This window comes from Brienomyrus brachyistius, chromosome 20, assembly GCF_023856365.1.
Source record: "Brienomyrus brachyistius isolate T26 chromosome 20, BBRACH_0.4, whole genome shotgun sequence".
NCBI lineage: Eukaryota > Metazoa > Chordata > Actinopteri > Osteoglossiformes > Mormyridae > Brienomyrus > Brienomyrus brachyistius.
This window is the reverse complement of record NC_064552.1, coordinates 9,851,830-9,870,550: the sequence shown is the minus strand read 5'-3', so window position 1 is coordinate 9,870,550 and position 18,721 is coordinate 9,851,830. Positions and strand designations below refer to the sequence as shown.

The 18,721-nt window shown below is 43.0% G+C and overlaps 2 protein-coding genes across 4 annotated transcripts; one reads left to right on the top strand and one right to left on the bottom strand.

Moving 5' to 3' along the window:
- Nucleotides 1-32: 32 nt before the first annotated feature.
- rpp30 (ribonuclease P/MRP 30 subunit) lies at nucleotides 33-4,690 on the top strand. The gene is made up of 11 exons (XM_048987789.1): nucleotides 33-184; nucleotides 564-619; nucleotides 1,056-1,112; nucleotides 1,192-1,257; nucleotides 1,333-1,401; nucleotides 1,527-1,616; nucleotides 2,163-2,279; nucleotides 2,361-2,390; nucleotides 2,669-2,706; nucleotides 3,240-3,319; nucleotides 3,525-4,690. Exons 1-11 carry the CDS (start codon nucleotides 103-105, stop codon nucleotides 3,644-3,646), a joined length of 807 nt encoding a protein of 268 aa, XP_048843746.1. The 5' UTR covers nucleotides 33-102; the 3' UTR covers nucleotides 3,647-4,690.
- On the bottom strand, nucleotides 3,946-15,771 carry LOC125715823 (ankyrin repeat domain-containing protein 1-like). Of its 3 annotated transcripts, none has more exons than XM_048987788.1 (10): nucleotides 15,667-15,771; nucleotides 13,511-13,565; nucleotides 6,430-6,603; nucleotides 6,007-6,132; nucleotides 5,824-5,931; nucleotides 5,623-5,721; nucleotides 5,444-5,542; nucleotides 5,239-5,337; nucleotides 5,057-5,155; nucleotides 3,946-4,660 (listed from the first exon to the last, which is right to left on the bottom strand). In XM_048987788.1, the coding sequence occupies exons 2-10, from the start codon at nucleotides 13,523-13,525 to the stop codon at nucleotides 4,583-4,585; spliced, it is 897 nt and encodes a 298-aa protein (XP_048843745.1). In that variant the 5' UTR covers nucleotides 13,526-13,565; nucleotides 15,667-15,771; the 3' UTR covers nucleotides 3,946-4,582. The 3 variants fall into 3 exon arrangements, with proteins under 3 accessions (XP_048843745.1, XP_048843743.1, XP_048843744.1); XM_048987786.1 differs by lacking the exon at nucleotides 15,667-15,771 and adding an exon at nucleotides 15,423-15,445; XM_048987787.1 differs by lacking the exons at nucleotides 13,511-13,565; nucleotides 15,667-15,771 and adding an exon at nucleotides 7,380-7,529.
- Between the last annotated feature and the right edge of the window lie 2,950 nt (nucleotides 15,772-18,721).

Genomic DNA, 18,721 nt, shown 5'->3' with positions numbered 1-18,721 from the left:
TCGGCGGGCACGCATTATCGCAAAGGCTCATGGGAGTGGTATGAGGTATTAACTACAAGTCCCATAAGCTCCTGCCTAATTCGATGCGGCACATGTTCAAACATGGTTGCGTTCGCTGATTTAAACATTAGTAACACAAATGACAAGAAAAAGCTGCAGAGTCTTATTGAAACGGCGGCTCATCGTGAGTATGACTTAACAATTGTGTTTAGCAGTTTTAGCAGGAACAGAGTATGTATTCTGTCTTATTAGTTCCTTTGCGTTGTATGGCAGCCTGGTTTGTAGTTCGTCTGGCAATGAGGTTACTATTTTGTTAATATTTACCATTTGACAGTTTAACGTGTTTCTGATTAATATTATAGTATCGCACTTGCCTTCTTATCGAATCGTGTTGTAGTATATTATTGTAGATATTTTGCAAGCATGTTTAGCAGAGGCTAATTTGAACTGCCAATTAATCCACACATAAAAATTATTTATATTCAGTTGCACCTAACTGCATTGTATGTAGTCAACTATCATGTGCTTGAAAGTGTTATAGTTAAAGTGTTTTTGTTTTCTAGTTGGCTATTCTACCGTTGCCATAAATCACCTCGTTGAGATCCAACCAAAAAAGCAGGTAAATGATTTTCATATAAATTTCAACGTGAATGGATTTACTGTGAAGATGGACGTTTTTGTACCAAGTACATTGCTCCCATTTTTATACGTACGTAATGGTGAAACACGATCACCACTGGTTTGTATCAGTAATTATATGCGATTAAATGCTATGAATCAGATCCGTGGCTGTGTCAGAATTCAGGTACACTGAAGATCGAAGATCGATTATGTCACACTCAGTCTAAATGCAAGAACTTAAATGCTCCTGCGCTTGGCTAAATAGTTTAAAGTAGTAAAGGTAAACCTAAAGTAAACCTGAAATAGCTGAAAGTGTCCTCCATGGCATGGATTGTCTGGTCGCCCTAACTGTGAATGACACTCAGTTGTGTTCCTGGTTACCCAAATAAGATTCCTCCATCAGTGTTTACTGACTATCTGCTTAATATTTTCAGGAAATTGCAAAGCCGAAGTGTGTTTCAGAGTTGTTTGACCAGTTTCCTATTGTACAGGTAACATAATATTTTGTTCATACTACATTCAGTATTTTTAGCTGTGCTCTGTAGCATTGACCCATTTTTAATAATTTAGGGTACGTCAAAACCAATCAAAGTGTTAAACCGGCTGACGCTAATGATCTCTGACGCATCTCACTTTGTAAGTATGTAGCATTCGTATGTGCAGTGTTTTTCATAGTTTGATTATTTGTTTATAAGTGCAATGTCGTTACAGAGACCCACTTCAGAGTTAAAGTCCTATGATATAGTGGCAGTGTATCCTAAAACGGAGAAGCTATTTCACGTGAGTTAAATTTGAAATGATATATTCAGTATGTATATATATATATACTTGTCACAGATCGCAGATATTCCTGTGTTGTACCTTCCCTTTTGACTAACTCTTCTTTTCTTACCCCCCTAAAACAGGCCGCCTGCATGACCTTTGATGTTGACATTATTTGTGTGGCGGTGACTGAGAAGCAGCCCTTTCACTTTAAGAGACCCCCGGTTTTTGGTGTAAGGCGTGCAAAGGTTGTCAGGGGACGTTAATTATACGGGAGGTAGTATGCCCTGGCTTAGTGGTGGCACAGGGACCACACACCTCTGGGTTCAGGTCGCCGCCGTGGCTACATGCGTGTAGTTTGCATGTTTCCCCCATATGGTTGAATTCCACCCCCCACCCCCCCACTCCAAAAACATGCTGGGGTTAATTGGAGTTACCAAATTACCTGTAGGTGTAAATGGGGTGCGAGTGTGTCCTGCGATGGGTCAGCCCCCCATCCTGGGTTGTTCCCTGCCTTGTGCCTGCAGCCTCCAGGCCAGAAAGAAAGGAGAAATCTTCCTATCAGCTTTTTAAAAATAAAATTAACAGTATTTCTACATAAAATGTTAATGTAGCGGTAATAGCATAGCAGAAATAAATTTCCTTATGCTACCTTTAAGCTCTGTTAGTATTCTGAGCATGACATAGCTATTCTTTTCATGGTAAACATTGATATTGTGATTATTAATCTGGTTGAATAAACAGGAGTTGCTTTATCCTTAATTATTCTGTTTTCCTAGGCAATTGAGAGAGGAGTGTTCTTTGAGATTAGCTATGCTTCGGCAATCAAGGACTCGACCATGAGAAGATACACCATCTCAAACGCCATCAATCTGATGGAGACGTGCAAAGGAAAGGCGAGTGTGATGCAACAACGATGCTGATGTGTGTGTTCATAGATTCTGTTTAAAGTCCCCCTTTTTTAATTCTCTTTACAGAATGTAATTGTATCTAGTGGGGCTGAAATGGTAAGTTCCATCATGTCGAAATATCAGCATACAAAAAAGGATGACATTACTACAGGCCCAGTGTTTTTTTTTCCACTCTCTAATCAACTGACAACTGGAACAGAAGCAGCTACACTTGAGTATTTTAATAATGAGAATTTTTAGTGTTTTCCTTTAAAGAAATTGTGATTTATTCGGAAATTTTGAATATGAACATCGAACAGCAAAAGCAAACTTGCTTTTTTGCCTTTGGATCATTATACCAAACTTACATTTGCAGTGTTTTTCTCTGTTTCAAGCCCCTTGAGTTAAGAGGACCCTACGACATTGCGAATTTGTATCCTTTCTGGAAAACGGGTGTTTGTCAAAGATCTGTTCAGTTGTATTACTTGATAAAACTCGGTATATCGATCCATCTTTTATAGCTGCGGGTTCTATGCAAGATGGCAGAAATTCCTCAGCAGCAAAGAGAGAACATGCAGTCCCCACACATGCAGAACCAGGGCGGAAGTTCGAACCCTGGTCCCAGAGATGTCAGGTGGCAGTGTTAAGTTACCCTCTGACCCCCATGCCTCGCAAGTCAGTTTACCTAATCGGAAATACAAACGTGTTTAATCGCTAAATTCCCCGCAATTTTTATTGCTTCTGCTGCTTCTCTACTAGAAGCTTCTCAGCACCGCTGAGCTATAGTGTGTAAGTTCATGGCAGTTTTATGTTGCCAGTCATTAAGGACACGATCTCCGCTACAGTGGGCAGCCTTCTGTAAGGTCTGATGTGCTGAGGTCATTAGTTGCCCGCTGCTGGTCTTGCTGACCGCAGAGCCGTACCATGTGAATGAAATACCGCTCTGATCCTGAACTGGGAGCTCAGGGGGCTGCTCTTCGGACTGTCTGAGGGAGATGCCAAGGCCGCTGTTTCTACCAACTGCCGCGCCGTCCTGTTGCACGGAGGTACGACAGCACCGCACACCTCCGATAAAGCATCCGTTTCGATCCCCAGGCTGTATTTCAGTGACCTGCCGTTATTCTTTCCGACGCTTGTTTTGATGCGTCTGGAATGTGGTGAATGGGTCTCTTCAGCTGAGTGTAAAGGCGTGCCCGAGGGTCCCGTTCTGCCTGTTAAGTACAAGCGGGCTAATGTTCTGCTTTTCCGCAGAAACCCGAAAGACCGCCCTGGGGATCATACACACAACGAAGAGGACGCGGCCCGCTGCGGAAGGGCGAGATGACGACAGGGAACCTCCAGCGGCAAAGAAAGCTAAAGTTAACACCGTGTGACTCGGTTTAACCTGATTATTGCTATCACAGGTGTTGGGGAAACTGTTTGATTCCATACCAGAGATCTTTAAGAGCAGTTTATTTTTAAAAAATGTATTTTCTTGCGTATTGCCCAGATTTTAATCTGAAGTGTGTAATGAGTCTGTTAGGATGCCTGATCTATGGGCAGTGTGTATGAAATGAGTTGCGTTAAGATGCGTAGACATGACTGCGTCGCCGCATTCATAAGGACAAAGAGCAGCCAAAAAAAGAAAGGTATACAAGACGTAAGACGAAAGGAGGGCGCTCAGACAAGAAAAATCAGTTAAAATGTTTATTTAAAACAAAATATTCAAATAAAATGTACAGAGCATTTTACATTAAGTACAAAAAATTACAATGACTTCAGCAAGTGCATTAAATCCCAGAAGTGTCCATGTCCGTCTGTCTGAATCTTTCCGGTTTGGACGACAGCCTTCCCGTGCTCAAAACATTCTACAAACCACTTTGTTTTGGTTCTCAAAACATACTGTTTACATTTTTTTCCCTAGCCTGCCGTCAGTCTAAATTTGTCTCGCCTTTCAAGGAACACGCCCACTTGTTATTTCCATGTAGTACTATGGTGATAGCAGTTGATCTATAAAAATAAAGTCCCCCCTATTTGTGTTACTTGAAGGACAAAGCCTGAGTACGTTATTTAGATCTCATCTATATTCAGCAGCCCAGTTTCCCAGACCAGCATTCTGTTGCCAGATTTTCATGGCGCACATCCCTGCCGCACCATCTTCAATAACGTTTATTAATAAAAATCAAGATATTCTCTGCACGCATGATCAACTGTAGCTTCTTTCCAAGTCAGCCCTGCTGTCTCGAGACAGTATTGGAAATGTCAGTTAAAAAGGGTCGTATACAATGGTTATTCCATTACCAGTATGAACTTCTGTCTGCGTTGTCTGTCTACATGTTAAAATTGCCAAGAATATTTTTGGCTCCGCTTTGCCACTCAAGAAGACTTTCCATTGGCGTTTTCCCTTCCTGAAATAAAATTAAGTTTTAATATACAAATCTCCGATATTATTACTATGAAATCTTTATTTTGTCATCGTCATTGGTCTGTATCCCACACGTGAAATACGTAACCCAAAAAGATGTTTTACATTAAAACGCTTGCTTTCCCCTACCACTAGATGGCACTGAAGTACACTGTCGTTACTACATATATTACATGTGTTTGTATATGTGTGTGTGTGTATATATATATATATAAATAATGGGATTGATCAAAGTGAAAATACAAAGGTGAAAATTAAAATCCTCCTAAAATTTCTGAATAAATGAACTAAATATTTCGTCATACTCATCATGCCGGGACACATAATGCAGAAGCAAATCGTTAATAGACATGCGTGGGGACAGGGGGTGTGTACTTACACAGTTCCTAATGCTCAGCTTGGCTCCATGGAGCAGAAGTAGTTCGATCATTTTAAATCTGTTCAGTCTCACGGCATCGTGAAGGGGCGTGTCTCCATCCTAGGTGAACACAACCGAAAATGACTTTAAGGGCTTTTTTTAACATCACCGGTTTGCTTTAATGCAAAGACTTGTGCACTCACTCTGTCTTTGGCATTGATGTCCGCGCCGCAATGAATTAAATATTCAGCACACTCATAATGTCCGGTTCTGACGGCGACATGCAGAGGGGTGCTGTACAGCTGGGAAACAGACCGGGGGAAAAAGCTGTTAAGTAATCTGCACCTGGCCTTTAGCATGCAAATGATAGCCACCTCATCATCAGAATCATGTCCCTGCCATTATTACCTTATCCCTGGCTCCGATCTTCGCGTTATGACTGAGCAGCAGCTCCAGCGTTGGCAGATGTCCCCCCCGACAGGCCCAGTGGGCAGCGGTGCACTCCAGCTGCGACAGGGCCAAAGAATACGTGAGACATGCGGCCGACGGCTTGCGCGATATCCCGCATCGCGTCTCTCCGTTGGTACCTTATCCATGTCATCGATGCAGGCTCCGGCCTCTAGGAGCCTCCTGGCGATCTCCACGTGGCCTTCGGAGCATGCCCGATGCAGCGCGGTCCGCTTGAACTTAGAGGATTAAAAAAAGGGAGAAAGCTTCCTATCAGCATTATTCTGTCAGACAGGTGCATCGGAGCGGTGTGCCACTGTGTCTATCACTGAAATGCTCACATGGTCGCAGACGCTGGGGTTTCCACCGTCGGCCAGATATTTCTCGATCACCGGCAGTTTGTTTTCGGCAGCCGATTTGAGGAATGTCACCTCATCCACCACGTCGGGCTGTGTGAGATTCAGATGGTAAAAATTCCTATTTTACCTCCTCAGTAAATTACTGGTAATGATTATTCCTCTTACAATGAAGTCCGGCTCCGGATCCTTGACGCGCGCTGGCACCTTCTTCGTCCTCTTCCTCTTCTTGAGCAGCAGGATGTTGTGAAGGTCCTCTACGGTCTCGAGCTTCAAGCGGCCCGCATTGTCAACCTAGCCGAGAACACGCTTTTTAGAAACTGCTGCGGGAACCGAAATTACTACCGTTAAAAATGATTATCAATAAATCGTATTTTTATAAATTGCTAGGTGGTCTATTAGGCAACCAAGTATGTTGTATTTCAAACGTATATACAAGTTCTAGGTAAGTTATGTTATCCATGGCTGTACCTTAAAATACTTTTGATTTAGTTAAAAAGCAATTATGTCTGCTACAGCAGAAATATAATTATAACTACTATAAATGTATGCAAGTTAATGAAAGCTCTAGCAACATGAAGCTGGATGTACTTTTAAAGAGTCCAACTTGAATTCATTAGCAGCTTCTGGGACGGTCGTCACTCCTGAGTGGGATCTGACGCCGTCCTGTTTCTCCGTGTGCATCGTCGCCTCATACTGCCCCCGGACAAACTGCCCCGGGTGGTACTCGCTCTTCTCTCTGCCCTCGCTTTTCTTGCCGGAAACCTTTGAAGAGAAGGTTAAAAGTGTGATTTCCCTATGTCGGGATCCCGAAGTCTGACTCTGTCCCTGTTCTCATTACCCCAGGCCGTGGTCACCTTATGATACGACTCATCTGACAAACACGGGGGTGGGCAGAAGCACTGGAGAGGTGAAGGTGTAAAGGGAGATGCCATTTTACGCCAAACTGGCTGAACATCACGTACCTTTCAGCAATATCCGATCGTTTCATCAATTCTAAATCCATAATCCCACTTCCATGCTAATACATTCCTGGAATTAGTTTAAATTACCGAAAAGAAGCATAATGTGGCCCAAGTGTTTTAAAATGCAACAAAATCAATTAGTAGTTCAGGATAAACGATAGCTTCTAATTGAAATTGTAATTCGTTGCGGACTAAACCCTCCCTTTCCCCCCAGGGTTAAATATGTAGTTCTTGGAGTATCTATATGAAAACACTTGCTATGATTAACTAAGGCACCGTGCTATTAATGCGAGCACTGTCGAAGTGATTTTAGCAGCCGTTTGCGCCAATCCTTCTGAATTCGCTCTGCTCCAGCAGCTAAGCAAGGAGCTCTGAATAGACCCACGGATGCTGGTTAGACAAATGCAGTATTTGTTTCCCAAGTTCTTTCAGCATATCCTTCAGATCAGAGTCCCCAGTGCTGCTAATCAACAGGATGTACATTAAATAAAGATCAAGATATGGGGTTAGTTTCAAGGATGGCAGAAAAAATGCGATATATTCAAGGTCGGTTCTAGCTTTGTTGAGACCACCTACCAGCTCTTGGACAATCCCCATGTCTGCTCTATGCTGAGTGATCCTCTGTGGAAGTCTGTCGTATCTAGCCTGTCCTGATTTGTCGCAGTCAAGCACCTTTTATATGTGTTATGAGCACGCGAATGAGATCATGCACCATCCTGGGTCGCCGGCCACCTCCCACCCACGAGAAAGGTGCCCTGTCACATGGGGGGGCAGTTGACCACAAACTGATGTCACTCGGATTTTTGAAGGGAGATGCCTTCAAATGTCCTTCCTTCCTGACAGTATGAGTCGGCCTGAAACTCGATTCTGGACAATGCTCGGTGGCCTTGCGCAGTGACCAAAGAGTCCAGATATGTGGGCTCTCCTTTCAAGCCCTCTGCGTTCACACAGGACAGCTGACGCCTGACACGTGAGGGCAGGACGCCGCGTTGCGTGGGGATAAAACGGGAAAGGATTGCTCAGCAAACATTAGAGCATCCATCAGACTATTTATAAAAGAAAACCAGTCTTTCTGTCTCCTTGCCTCAGGCACTGAAAACTTTCATCCAAATGAATCTGTCACATTTCCTGTTTGCTTGTGTGATCTGACGTTTCTGATGGGCCATGCATTCCTTTGGTGCAAATAAAAATGATCACACATCCATGTGTTTGAAATAGTCCATCGTAAATTACACGCACCATGAAGTGAACAGCGAACAGGACAGCAGTCACTTAGCACACGCGAAGATAATCACTGTGACAAAACTGCATCTGAATATATTCCAGGTTAGTGAACGTACTAGTGATATTCATTCTTAGTGAACTCTCCGTTTGTGGGCAATACACACACTCTAAATAACATTAGATTAAATTTTTGGTTTTTTAATTTACACTTTTCAGTTTCCTTATTAGGTAGCTAATGGTTTTAAAGACATAAAGAACATTTTAGTGACGCATAAACTACATTGTCCTTTGACACTTAAACTGATCTGTTTATAACCAACCCCAATACTGAAGTGTACTGTGATGTCCAGATTGTCATGCATCGAGAGACGAAAGACTCGAGGGCAGGCATTTTGGCAAAACAGGGGGAGGTTTATTGAAATCTAAAGAACAACCACGGGAATTAAACAAGATCGCAAGGGATCAAACATGGGAGGAGTGAAGCAAGGAGGGGCGCAGGCCACGTGAGTGTTCAACGTCAATGACCGGACTAGCGAGGACGAGACAAAGGGGTACTTAAATTTATAGACTATCGCAGGGCAACAAGTATTAGGTGTGACCCCTCAGGGCCACATGAGGCAGACATGGTGTTCAGGACGTGACACAGCTGAAATCAACACACGTGACAGCTCACATATTATTTGTGACAGTTGAATTTGTTCACCTTGACCTTTAATAATTACCATGTGTGGTAGATTCATCCTTAGATGCCTGGGCATCGTAATTCGGATGAGGTCTCCTGCGGGGAGCTCGTCAGATGTCCAGCTGTCCAGTTCATGAAGATTTTATGGATAGTAATTGGTTTCTGAGTACCATTCCAAATGGGGCAAGATTTATTTTAATTTACAGCCTCTATCAGGTAGAAATACATGCCATTTTTTTTTTTCAAGTAAAGGGAACCTTGTAAAATGAAAAGTTGTCAACAATCCTGTTTTTTTAACAAAAGTTAAAAATGTTTTGTAATTTTAAATTAACTCGGGATAAAAAAGTAAAAGACTCACACACTTGTTGGGAAAACGCCCCACAGATACAAAACAGAAAACTTGCTGAACATCTGCAAAGCCCAACAGGTTTATGGACTGTGAATTGTATTGTATTTTCACAAATTTCATTTAATACGGACAATAGTACTTGATCTATTAGGATATTCGCCTGAATTTTCTCAAAGATTAGTCTAGATGCCGGGGCCATCGATGTGTTTTATTTATTGTCTTGGTTAATCAAATGACCCATGTTGTACAAACTGACTGGCACATCAGGACTCCTTTCCTTCAGTCAGTAGCATCCATGTGGGAACATAATGCCAAAAAGTAGTGTTTCTCAATCCGGTTCTCAGTCCGTATTTTTGTTCCCTTTGAGCTCCCTGCCAGACAGTCCACATTTTTGCTCCCTCCAGGTCCTGGTAGGGAAAAATGGCAAAAACATGGACTTTCTGTAGTCCCCGAGGTCCAAATTGGGAAACACTTCCCTAAAGCAATAGGATTACAAGCATTGTTGACTGTTCCTTCTACCTAGGTGAAGCAGTTTGTTCCCAAAGCACCCTTCAGTCTCACTTTGATGCATGTTATTTATCATGATGCAACCAATAGCATAATCTGTTCGAATTCATAAAGGACTTGGAACTAAAACTTCCATCCATCCATCCATTTTCCAAACCGCTTATCCTACTGGGTTGCGGGGGGTCCGGAGCCTATCCCGGAAGCAATGGGCACGAGGCAGGGAACAACCCAGGATGGGGGGCCAGCCCATCGCAGGGCACACTCACACACCATTCACTCTCACATGCACACCTATGGGCAATTTAGCAACTCCAATTAGCCTCAGCATGTTTTTGGACTGTGGGGGGGGGGAAACCGGAGTACTCGGTGGAAACCACACGACGACATGGGGAGAACATGCAAACTCTGCATACATGTGACCCAGACAGAGACTCGAACCCAGGTCCCAGAGGTGTGAGGCAACAGTGCTAACCACTGCACCACCATGCTGCCCCAAACTAAAACTTAGGAGGTGATTTTTTTTCTGTCAGACAGGTAAAAGGTGCAGTCAGGGACACCCCAGTGTAAAAACTGCTCTGAAGCCTGCAACTAAATCACTAAAGGAACCTGAAGAACGTTCATGAAAACATCCCCAGGCTAATTACATTTGTCGAAGAGTCTGGTGTATTTATCTAACATCACATGAACTATTCATAACTTTATTTTAAATAGAGAGATTTCAAAGCTATTCCAGTATTATTTTTATCCATCCATCCATCCATCCATCCATCCATCCAAATGCTTATCCTGGTCAGGGTCACCTACTGTATAACCCACCCCCCGGCAGCACCTGGTGAATCAGACCGACAGGCTGCGGTGCACCCTGGATGCCAGCCCATCGCAGGGTCCATACACACTATCAGGCACTACAGGTTATTCAGAGATGTTCCGGTTAGATTGCAGGAGGACTCAGACATGACCCAGGAAGAACATGCTAACTGCACACACACCCAGCTGAAGGAGGATCTGAACTCCCAATCCTGGATATGTGAGGAGCCAGTGCTACCCATACTGGTGCTCCTGGTGGGGGTTACAATGAACAAAAATAATTTATAAATATTAAATTTATGCTTAGACAAAAGTATGCACACGCATACTGTATGTGCAGAAGCCATTCTATATCTGGAAAAAAAATTTGTTTAGAAAAAAATGAGCCGTTGGTCAATAGTTTGCCTACAGAAATTTCCATGATGAAATATTGTGTGGTGCTTTAATTACCCTCCGCATCTGTAGCTCAGTACATGAGCTAAGAGGGTCCTGACATAAGGTTGGGGCATTCCTCGATTCCTGGTTTTAGGGCTGGCCATTGCTACTGACAATGGAATGTGCATCCACTCGCTCTATAAGGCAGCTGCAGCTATCAGATTTTTACCCACAGTAGTCACAGGGCGCGTCCCTCCCATGTTACTCTATATTAGCCAAACGGCGGCGTCAGGTGGCACACAGACCAGTGTGGGGGGGGGGGGATGATGCATCTCATGATGCATCTGCCACAGGAGAAAAGCACCCTCGTGTTTCCAGATTTCTCTCCCCATTGATCAAACGGAAATAATGGCACAGGAGTCAATGTGTAATAGATGCGGAAATGTATCGCGCGTGCTTCTTTTTAGAGAAGGACTTTCCCAGAAAGGATTTCAGCGGATGGCATATTTGTAGCTTGCGCTTCATTTTAATTATTAAAGAAGAATACGGAATAATTAAATATTCAAATGTCAAGAGATAATGGAGTTTCTGTAAGTCATCCAGTTTATGCACCTGGACACTTTCAACAGACAAACTGCACTCTAAATCCATCACTTCACGTTCCTAGATGCAAATATAAACAACGTATTTTATAAGTGCTTGATTCTGAAAGGGAAAAACTGTGTGACTGGCCTCCACATCTCATACTGACCCTACTGATGTCTCCAAACAGCTATGGCTCCTGACGTCTATGACACATTGACGTTTATGGCCGTTGACGTCTAAGACACATTGACGTCTACGGCCACAGAAGTCGATGACACATTGCATGCTGTGTCATCTCATGTCATGCAGACCCTGGTCTACAAGGGTGCCTTAGGGTGTATAGCACCCTCAGATTAATAATGTGCCCCCTCAGGTGGAAGTCAATCAGACCATGTTGTTGCATAGATCATGTCCCCTCACTAATTTCAGAGGCACCCTTAGTAATTTTGTTCTGGACCTGACACTGCTGTAATGAGGGGGAATCCATGAAGGTGCATTATGCTGACTTACAGAAGGTATGTCAATTGCTTCATTACACCAGCGTAAATTGGAACATAAATGATTGAACAGAAATGCTTTATTAATCTCCACTGGGAAAACCTCTTTTCGCCTACCCGATCTTACCTTCCATGAGACACACATACAGGTCAGTCACAGCACAGGGTCAGCCAGCATGCGATGCCCCCCCCGGAGCTGAGGGCTAAGGACCCACAGACCAGTAACTGTTCGCTGAGGTGTGAACCGGCAACCTTTCAGACCACAGGCACAGAGGGTTAGCCTGCTGAGTCTCAGCTTGGCAGCTTACTGGCGCAAAGGATTAGCCTGCTGACCCTCAGCTTGGCAGCTTAATTAAGTCTGCTGTCCTGCACGATTTTTAACGTCGAAGAAAATTGAAAAGGGGATAACATAAAGAAAAATATATGTCACGGTGACCAGGAGTGTTCACTAGAGATTCCTGAGAAGGGAGGCCAAGCCTTTACTGGGGGAGAGGGGGCGGTAAATAACATTTTAAAACAGCCCCAGTGGCGCCCCCCTGCTGGTAACCTTAGGACGCGCATGACTGGGCCCATAAGCGTGACCTGGGCCACAGGTAATTAATAACTCGGAATCTGACGGTACACGGAAATGAACCAGTGTCATAGAAGGTTGCAGAGCGGCAGGGGGCTGAGCAGATGCTGCTTCCCCAGGAGGATTTACACGCCAGAGGAATGTAACACATGGGGTCTGGAGCTCCCCCCCCCCAGGGATCCCTGAAGCGTGCTCCGCATTTGGGCATCTAGCTGCCGAGATTCCCGACTGCAGCAAGTCTCCCGTCACCGGCAAATGCCTGTCGCCGTGGCGATCAGAGCCCAGTGCCGCCCGGGTCCCTCGGCGGGGCGACAGATTAATACTCAGTTGTCACTTGAACCACAAGGAGCACTAATCGCAGTAGCGGCAGTGAGATCTCTGTAGCGCAAATGTGATCCTGAGGCCAAAGGGGAGGTGGGAGTTGGGGGGGGGGGGGGGGTAAGGGATGACACAGTTGTGTCTCTCAGGTTTTTGACGGACTTTTTAATCGTGCCCCAGTGATCTAACAGAACGGTCTATGGCACCACCTCCATATCGGGAGGGGCGAGAAAAAACAAGCGCGACTCGAGTCGTCCGCGGGGGGTAGCAGGAGGCACCCTCAGCAGCGCCGTTGTCACCGCTGGCCCCGTACCGGCCCTCAGGAAAACCGTCCCCTCGCCCCCTTTCGATACTCATCGTACGTCATGCACATCATACAGTGAACAAAGGATCTGAAGCGGCAGAGGAACTCAGATCAGAAAATCGATACTTGCTTAGTGTGCAAATGGGAATCTGACCAGTGACGAGTGCATTCATGACATTCATTCTTGTAATTATTGTAATTCATTCTTGTAATTCATTCTTATGACTACATTAGACATGTAATTATATTTATTCCAACAGTTATTCCAACAGTTATTATATATGGATATTGTATATACTGTACATATTTATGCTAGAATGATATTCTCATGGTGAAGGTTCTAGTTTGACTTCCTCTGTCTTGGTTCTGGTTAGACACCACAGGAGTTAATCAGTAATGAATGTCATATGAAGATGAATGTCTGGTAAGATGTTATCCTAGGTTGAGTTTTTAAAGAAAAAAAAAACAGCAACAACGGGTGTATCTACCATGATGAAACACATCTCGTCTTCATCTTGCTCCCAGTCTGGAAATAAATCAGACCTAAAACAGAAAGAGACGTCAGTGCAGAAGTCCGACTTCTTTGCAGTGATGTGTTACCATCATGTGACTAATCGGATGTGTTGTGATTTTTGCTTTTAGCTTGAAAAAAACAAGCACGTGTCTCTGTCACTTTTCTATGTCTCTGAATATGCAATTTTAATCCGATACGATCATTTTTGTCATGACTATTGAGGCGAAGGATTCGAAGGCAGGTGTTTTTGATAAATCAAAGGGGTTTTACTGAAGTAAAACCACACAAGCAGAGACTGGAAAGAAGCAGGATCACGAGAGATAAAAACAAGAGGACTACGATGAGGAAGGACACGGGCTGACAAGGAGGGCGACGTTAATTCTGGGACTGGGGAAGCTGAGACAAACAGGTACTGATATATAACGTCTAACAAGAGGCAACAAGCGACAGACGTGGATCATCAGGGCCACGTTAGGGAGGAGTAATGAGGGTAAGATGGGCAGAGTGTAGCAGTTTTATGTACCATACATTATATTTCCAGTAAATTGTACAGGAAAAAGCAGCGCATGGAAGGTTTACTTCAGTTTAATTGTTAGGGGCGTGCAAATACAGAAACAGTAGCTAATAAAGATTGTTATGTTTAGATGACCAGGACAGAATTAGCAATTAAGACAAGAATGTGTGGACGGTGCTTTGAGTTGCATTTCTGATATCGAAACTTGATAAGGCTGATCTCAATGGCTTTACAGAACGACGGATGATGTCCTACTCAGCTTGGCGGACAGCTTCATGTATTTCATGGTCTAACAGTAACAAATAACTAGGTAATGTAAAAGAATGAATGATTCTAGAAGAAAAACCTATATAAAGGGTTGCTGTTAAGAAATAGCTTCAGTTTGCAAAATAAGCAGCAAACTTAGTTTGAAAGGCATTAAATCATACTTTCAAAGGTACAGTCAAGTTCACTGAAACGGGAATACTAATTTTGTAAAGTTCTTCAGTTATAATTATAACATTTCTAATTTATGGTATTTTATGGCAAAAGTTTTGTATTTCAAAAAACTTGATTAAAAAAAATTACTGAAATGTCCAGTAAATAAAATCATATTCAGAAACATGTCCAGTTCTGGAAAAAAAATAAGAGACCACAACAAAATTTTCAGTTTCACTCATTTCTCAATTTATGGGTATGTGCCTGTGTAAAATATATATATATATATATATTAAATCCAGCCTGGTTCTTCCCTGCTTCTCATTGGTGAAGGGCTTCTTCCTTGCTTTATGGATCTTCAGTCCTGTTTCTAGAAGCCTGTTAATTCATGAGGCACCATCGGCTATGCTGACAGCCATCTCTGGCATTATAAAGTCACTTCTGCCCTCTGCCTGGCTAGTTTTTGGACATTACCAGTATCTCATCTTATTCTTGTATATTGCTGTCTTAGAAACTTTGATCCTGGAAGCAACCTGCCGCTCAGAGTAGCCTTCTGCCAGCAGAACCAGGATTAAACTTGGATTTAATAATGCAGATTTTTTTTAAATATAGAGTGGTCACTTATTTTTTTTCCAGAGCTGTAAATATAGTTATAAAGCCTTCAAACAATAAACATCCATCCATTTGACAACTGACATTAGCTAAACCTGCATTCCTTTAAGCCCCAAAGGCAGACACACACATGCACACACATTTTCATTAACCCAAGTTGCTATGCAGCATCTAAATAGAAAGACATTTCAATACCAAAGGGTAAGGAAATGCCTGTCTCTGTTGCCATGTTCATTTTAGCTGGTTGATTCGCACAGCACCCCAGAAAAACTCCAATTCCCATCTCCGCTGCCAAGAAGGCGCCGCTATGAAGGAGGAAAACTGAACCACGTTTCAGCCTTACCAGTCCATGAGAGCATCTGATGCTCAGCTGCATGTTAGTAGTGCTGTGCCGTTGCATCTATGTAGCTGCTCCACATGCAAACGTTATCAAGGAGAGAAAGATGCATACATGCAACAAAATATATGCGCAAACACTGATGCATGTTTTGTGAAGTCATCACAGAAGTTGAACAAATTCCACATAGAGCGTCACTAGGAAACTCCTTCATGCTCATTTCTCATGCTTCAGTCCATCTGAGAATCACCATGGCTACAGCCGATGAAGCAGATTGGTCTGTTTCCCTTACATCTCCACGGTGTAACGCGCGCCGCTTCCTTCTGCGCCCGCAGCCTGTGATTGTTGATGAGCCCTGAATGAACAGTCCCCCTTCCACCTCGGTAAACTCTCTCTGGACACATTACTGCCATTTTCAGACACATATAGGTTTGGCTGTCAGATCATCTCCTTACCAGGCACACTTTCTGCTGAGGCCTGAAGTTGCTGTTGCCCTTGTTTGGTTAGAATGCAACCTGACCCTACCAGCAGCAATAAACCACAACTAAACTTATCTTTTGGCTCATGCAAAATTAAGGGATCTTCCTGTTATTACTTAGAAGCAGTTTTACCTTTTTTTTTTTTTGATAACACACTTCCCGTAAGGATACTTTAACAATACAACCACGGAACATCAAAGATTTGTGATCCGAAACCAAGAACCACGTTTTTAATTCATTCATATAACAGGATTTTTTTTTCGTATATAGTGTAAATCTTTTTAATTCATGTGAGCCAGACAGCAACGGGAGTTTTTTTTGCACAAAAACCTCATCGTTCTGAATAGAAACACAGCATGTTACAATATGTTTCGGTAATTTTGCACTTTGCACGCTGGCATTCGGAATCAGCAGAATTCAGCCGCAATACAGACAAATGGTGCTTCTTCGGGGACAAATGCTAAGGCTGTTTCATCCCAGCTGTCTCACAGTAATTGAATCTCACTTTCAGCTGTTTTTGAAGTTGTCTCTGAAATTCCGGACTCACCCAAGCGTAACACTGTCAGTGCGGCCCCCTCTTTCCAGCACAAACATCACCAGCATCTTTCTCTAATTCTAGAGCAGAAACGAACAATTTTTAAACCACATGCTTGTGGATCACCAAATCATTTTAGTACAAAGACTGCTTTAAGTACATTTAATTTAAGTGAATTAGTTTATGAAGTCAGCATCATTGATTGAGAACACTTAATATACATGCATATTTTAATCTGTTAGCCAAATTATTTAATTTTACTACACTTTTTGTTTAATTTCCAGTTAATTATAAAAAATACAGGAATGTATTTATTGTTATAAAGTGTATTTACCACAAGATAGTATTATAAGACAGTCCTGAATACTTAATTTTTTTAAGCACTGGTAAATAGTATTTGTAAATTATGAAAAGATTTTGCCTATGCAGGTACCTGCTCATCTCAGTCAGAATTATGCAAAATATCCATCCATCCATCCATCCATCCATCCATCCATCCATCCATCCATCCATTTTCTCTAACTGCTAGTGCTATTCAGGGTTGTGATGGTCCGGAGCCTATGCCGAAGGCTACAGACACAAGGCATGTGGCATATCCTAGGTGGAATAAGGCATAGGACAGGACTACACCCTGGATGAGATGCCAGTCCATCACGGGGCACATATACTGTATTGCAGTGGTTCACAACCTTTTTCACCACAAGCCATTTTTTATCATGCCAATTTCAATTGCGACCCTGTATCAAGTATAGGTTTTAATTAACGCTATGATCAAGCACGCAGTGCACTCTGCAGTTTACACCAATCAATGACCATTTCACAAATCTGATTGGATGTGCCAGTAAATTTTGAATGAGGCATCTGTGGGTTGACTGCTTGGATTGATTGAGTGTTCACCAGTTTTTCACTAAGCTTTTGCTGACCCAAAACCTGTTTACATGTATATGGATTAATTGTAGGATTGGAACTGGGAAATGTGATCATGGATCAGCATAGGAGCTTTCTGGTCTTAAAATGCTTGCATTTCCAACTGTGCCTCGCAACCCTTTCAGAACTTGCCGCGATACACATTTGTGTCGCGACCCATGGGTTGAGAATTGCTGCTGTACAGCACAAAATCTTTGGCGGTCAAAGGAAATAATGTTTAAATTATGTTTATATTGGTGTATAGCTATGATATTATGTTTGCACACTATGCCAGGTATGCCATTTCAAAGCCGTTCCTCACGTCACCCGAATTTGCAGGTGACATGCAATAATTCCATGTATTTGTTGAACTCACATACTAGCCTTGTCTGGGTAATCAATACCTCATGAGATTAATTGATTAAGTTGATTAAGTAAATGAGTTGCCAGTGAAAACTAATAAATATATGGAATGGCTGAGGTGCCCCCATAGTGAGGTTTGGGAACTGAAGCGGTGTGCATCTAACAATCCAGCAAGATACCAGTAATCTGTTGCAGAACAGGGGAAATTCTTATACTTTTATTGCAGCTTATTTGTTAACATTCCAATATTATAATTTTTTTCTTGGAGCAAATACATACATACAACCCAGATAAAAGCATTAAACATATTTCCCTCTGGCTGCCCAAGACTTCTGTGCAGTGCTGCACACACACAATCATACATGATGGGCATTTCAGGGACACCAATCAGTCCACTTTCATATCTTTGGGATTTGGGACGAAATGTGTCCCACTTTGGGAGAAAACCCAAACCCCAGACCACCATATTCCACCATACCACAGTTATTACAGGGGCAGATTTGCAACAAAAAAAGCAGTCTGGGAATTGGCTGCCAACCACAGGGGAATCCCCCCCACTCCAGTCGGGGGTGGGGGCTTTTGCCGATTGCAATCAGCCGGTTGGCCACCAATGAAATAACACTCTATCTATTAATCACCTCCTGGTTTCAACCTGGAAACACGCCAAGATCGGACTGGGCAGCCCTGGAATATAAGTTACGGAATTCTAGAGTTGGGCAAGAATGACCGGTCTTCACATCCAGCTGGCCCACTGGAAAAATCCCTGAACTTCCGGTTCACACCTGCATTATTGCCATTATAATTCGCTGTACTATAAAGGATGCTTCTGGAAGAATGGACTGAGAATTTATAACTTGTTTTAATGCAATGGGGTATTGTACCCATTGTAATGTTTCCCAATTCAGTCCTCGGGGGGGCCCACAGCCAGTCCACATTTTTACTCCCTCCCAACTGGCAGGGAACGCAGAGGGAGCAAAAACATGGACTGGCTGTGGGTGCCCAAGGAACGGATTAGAAAACAC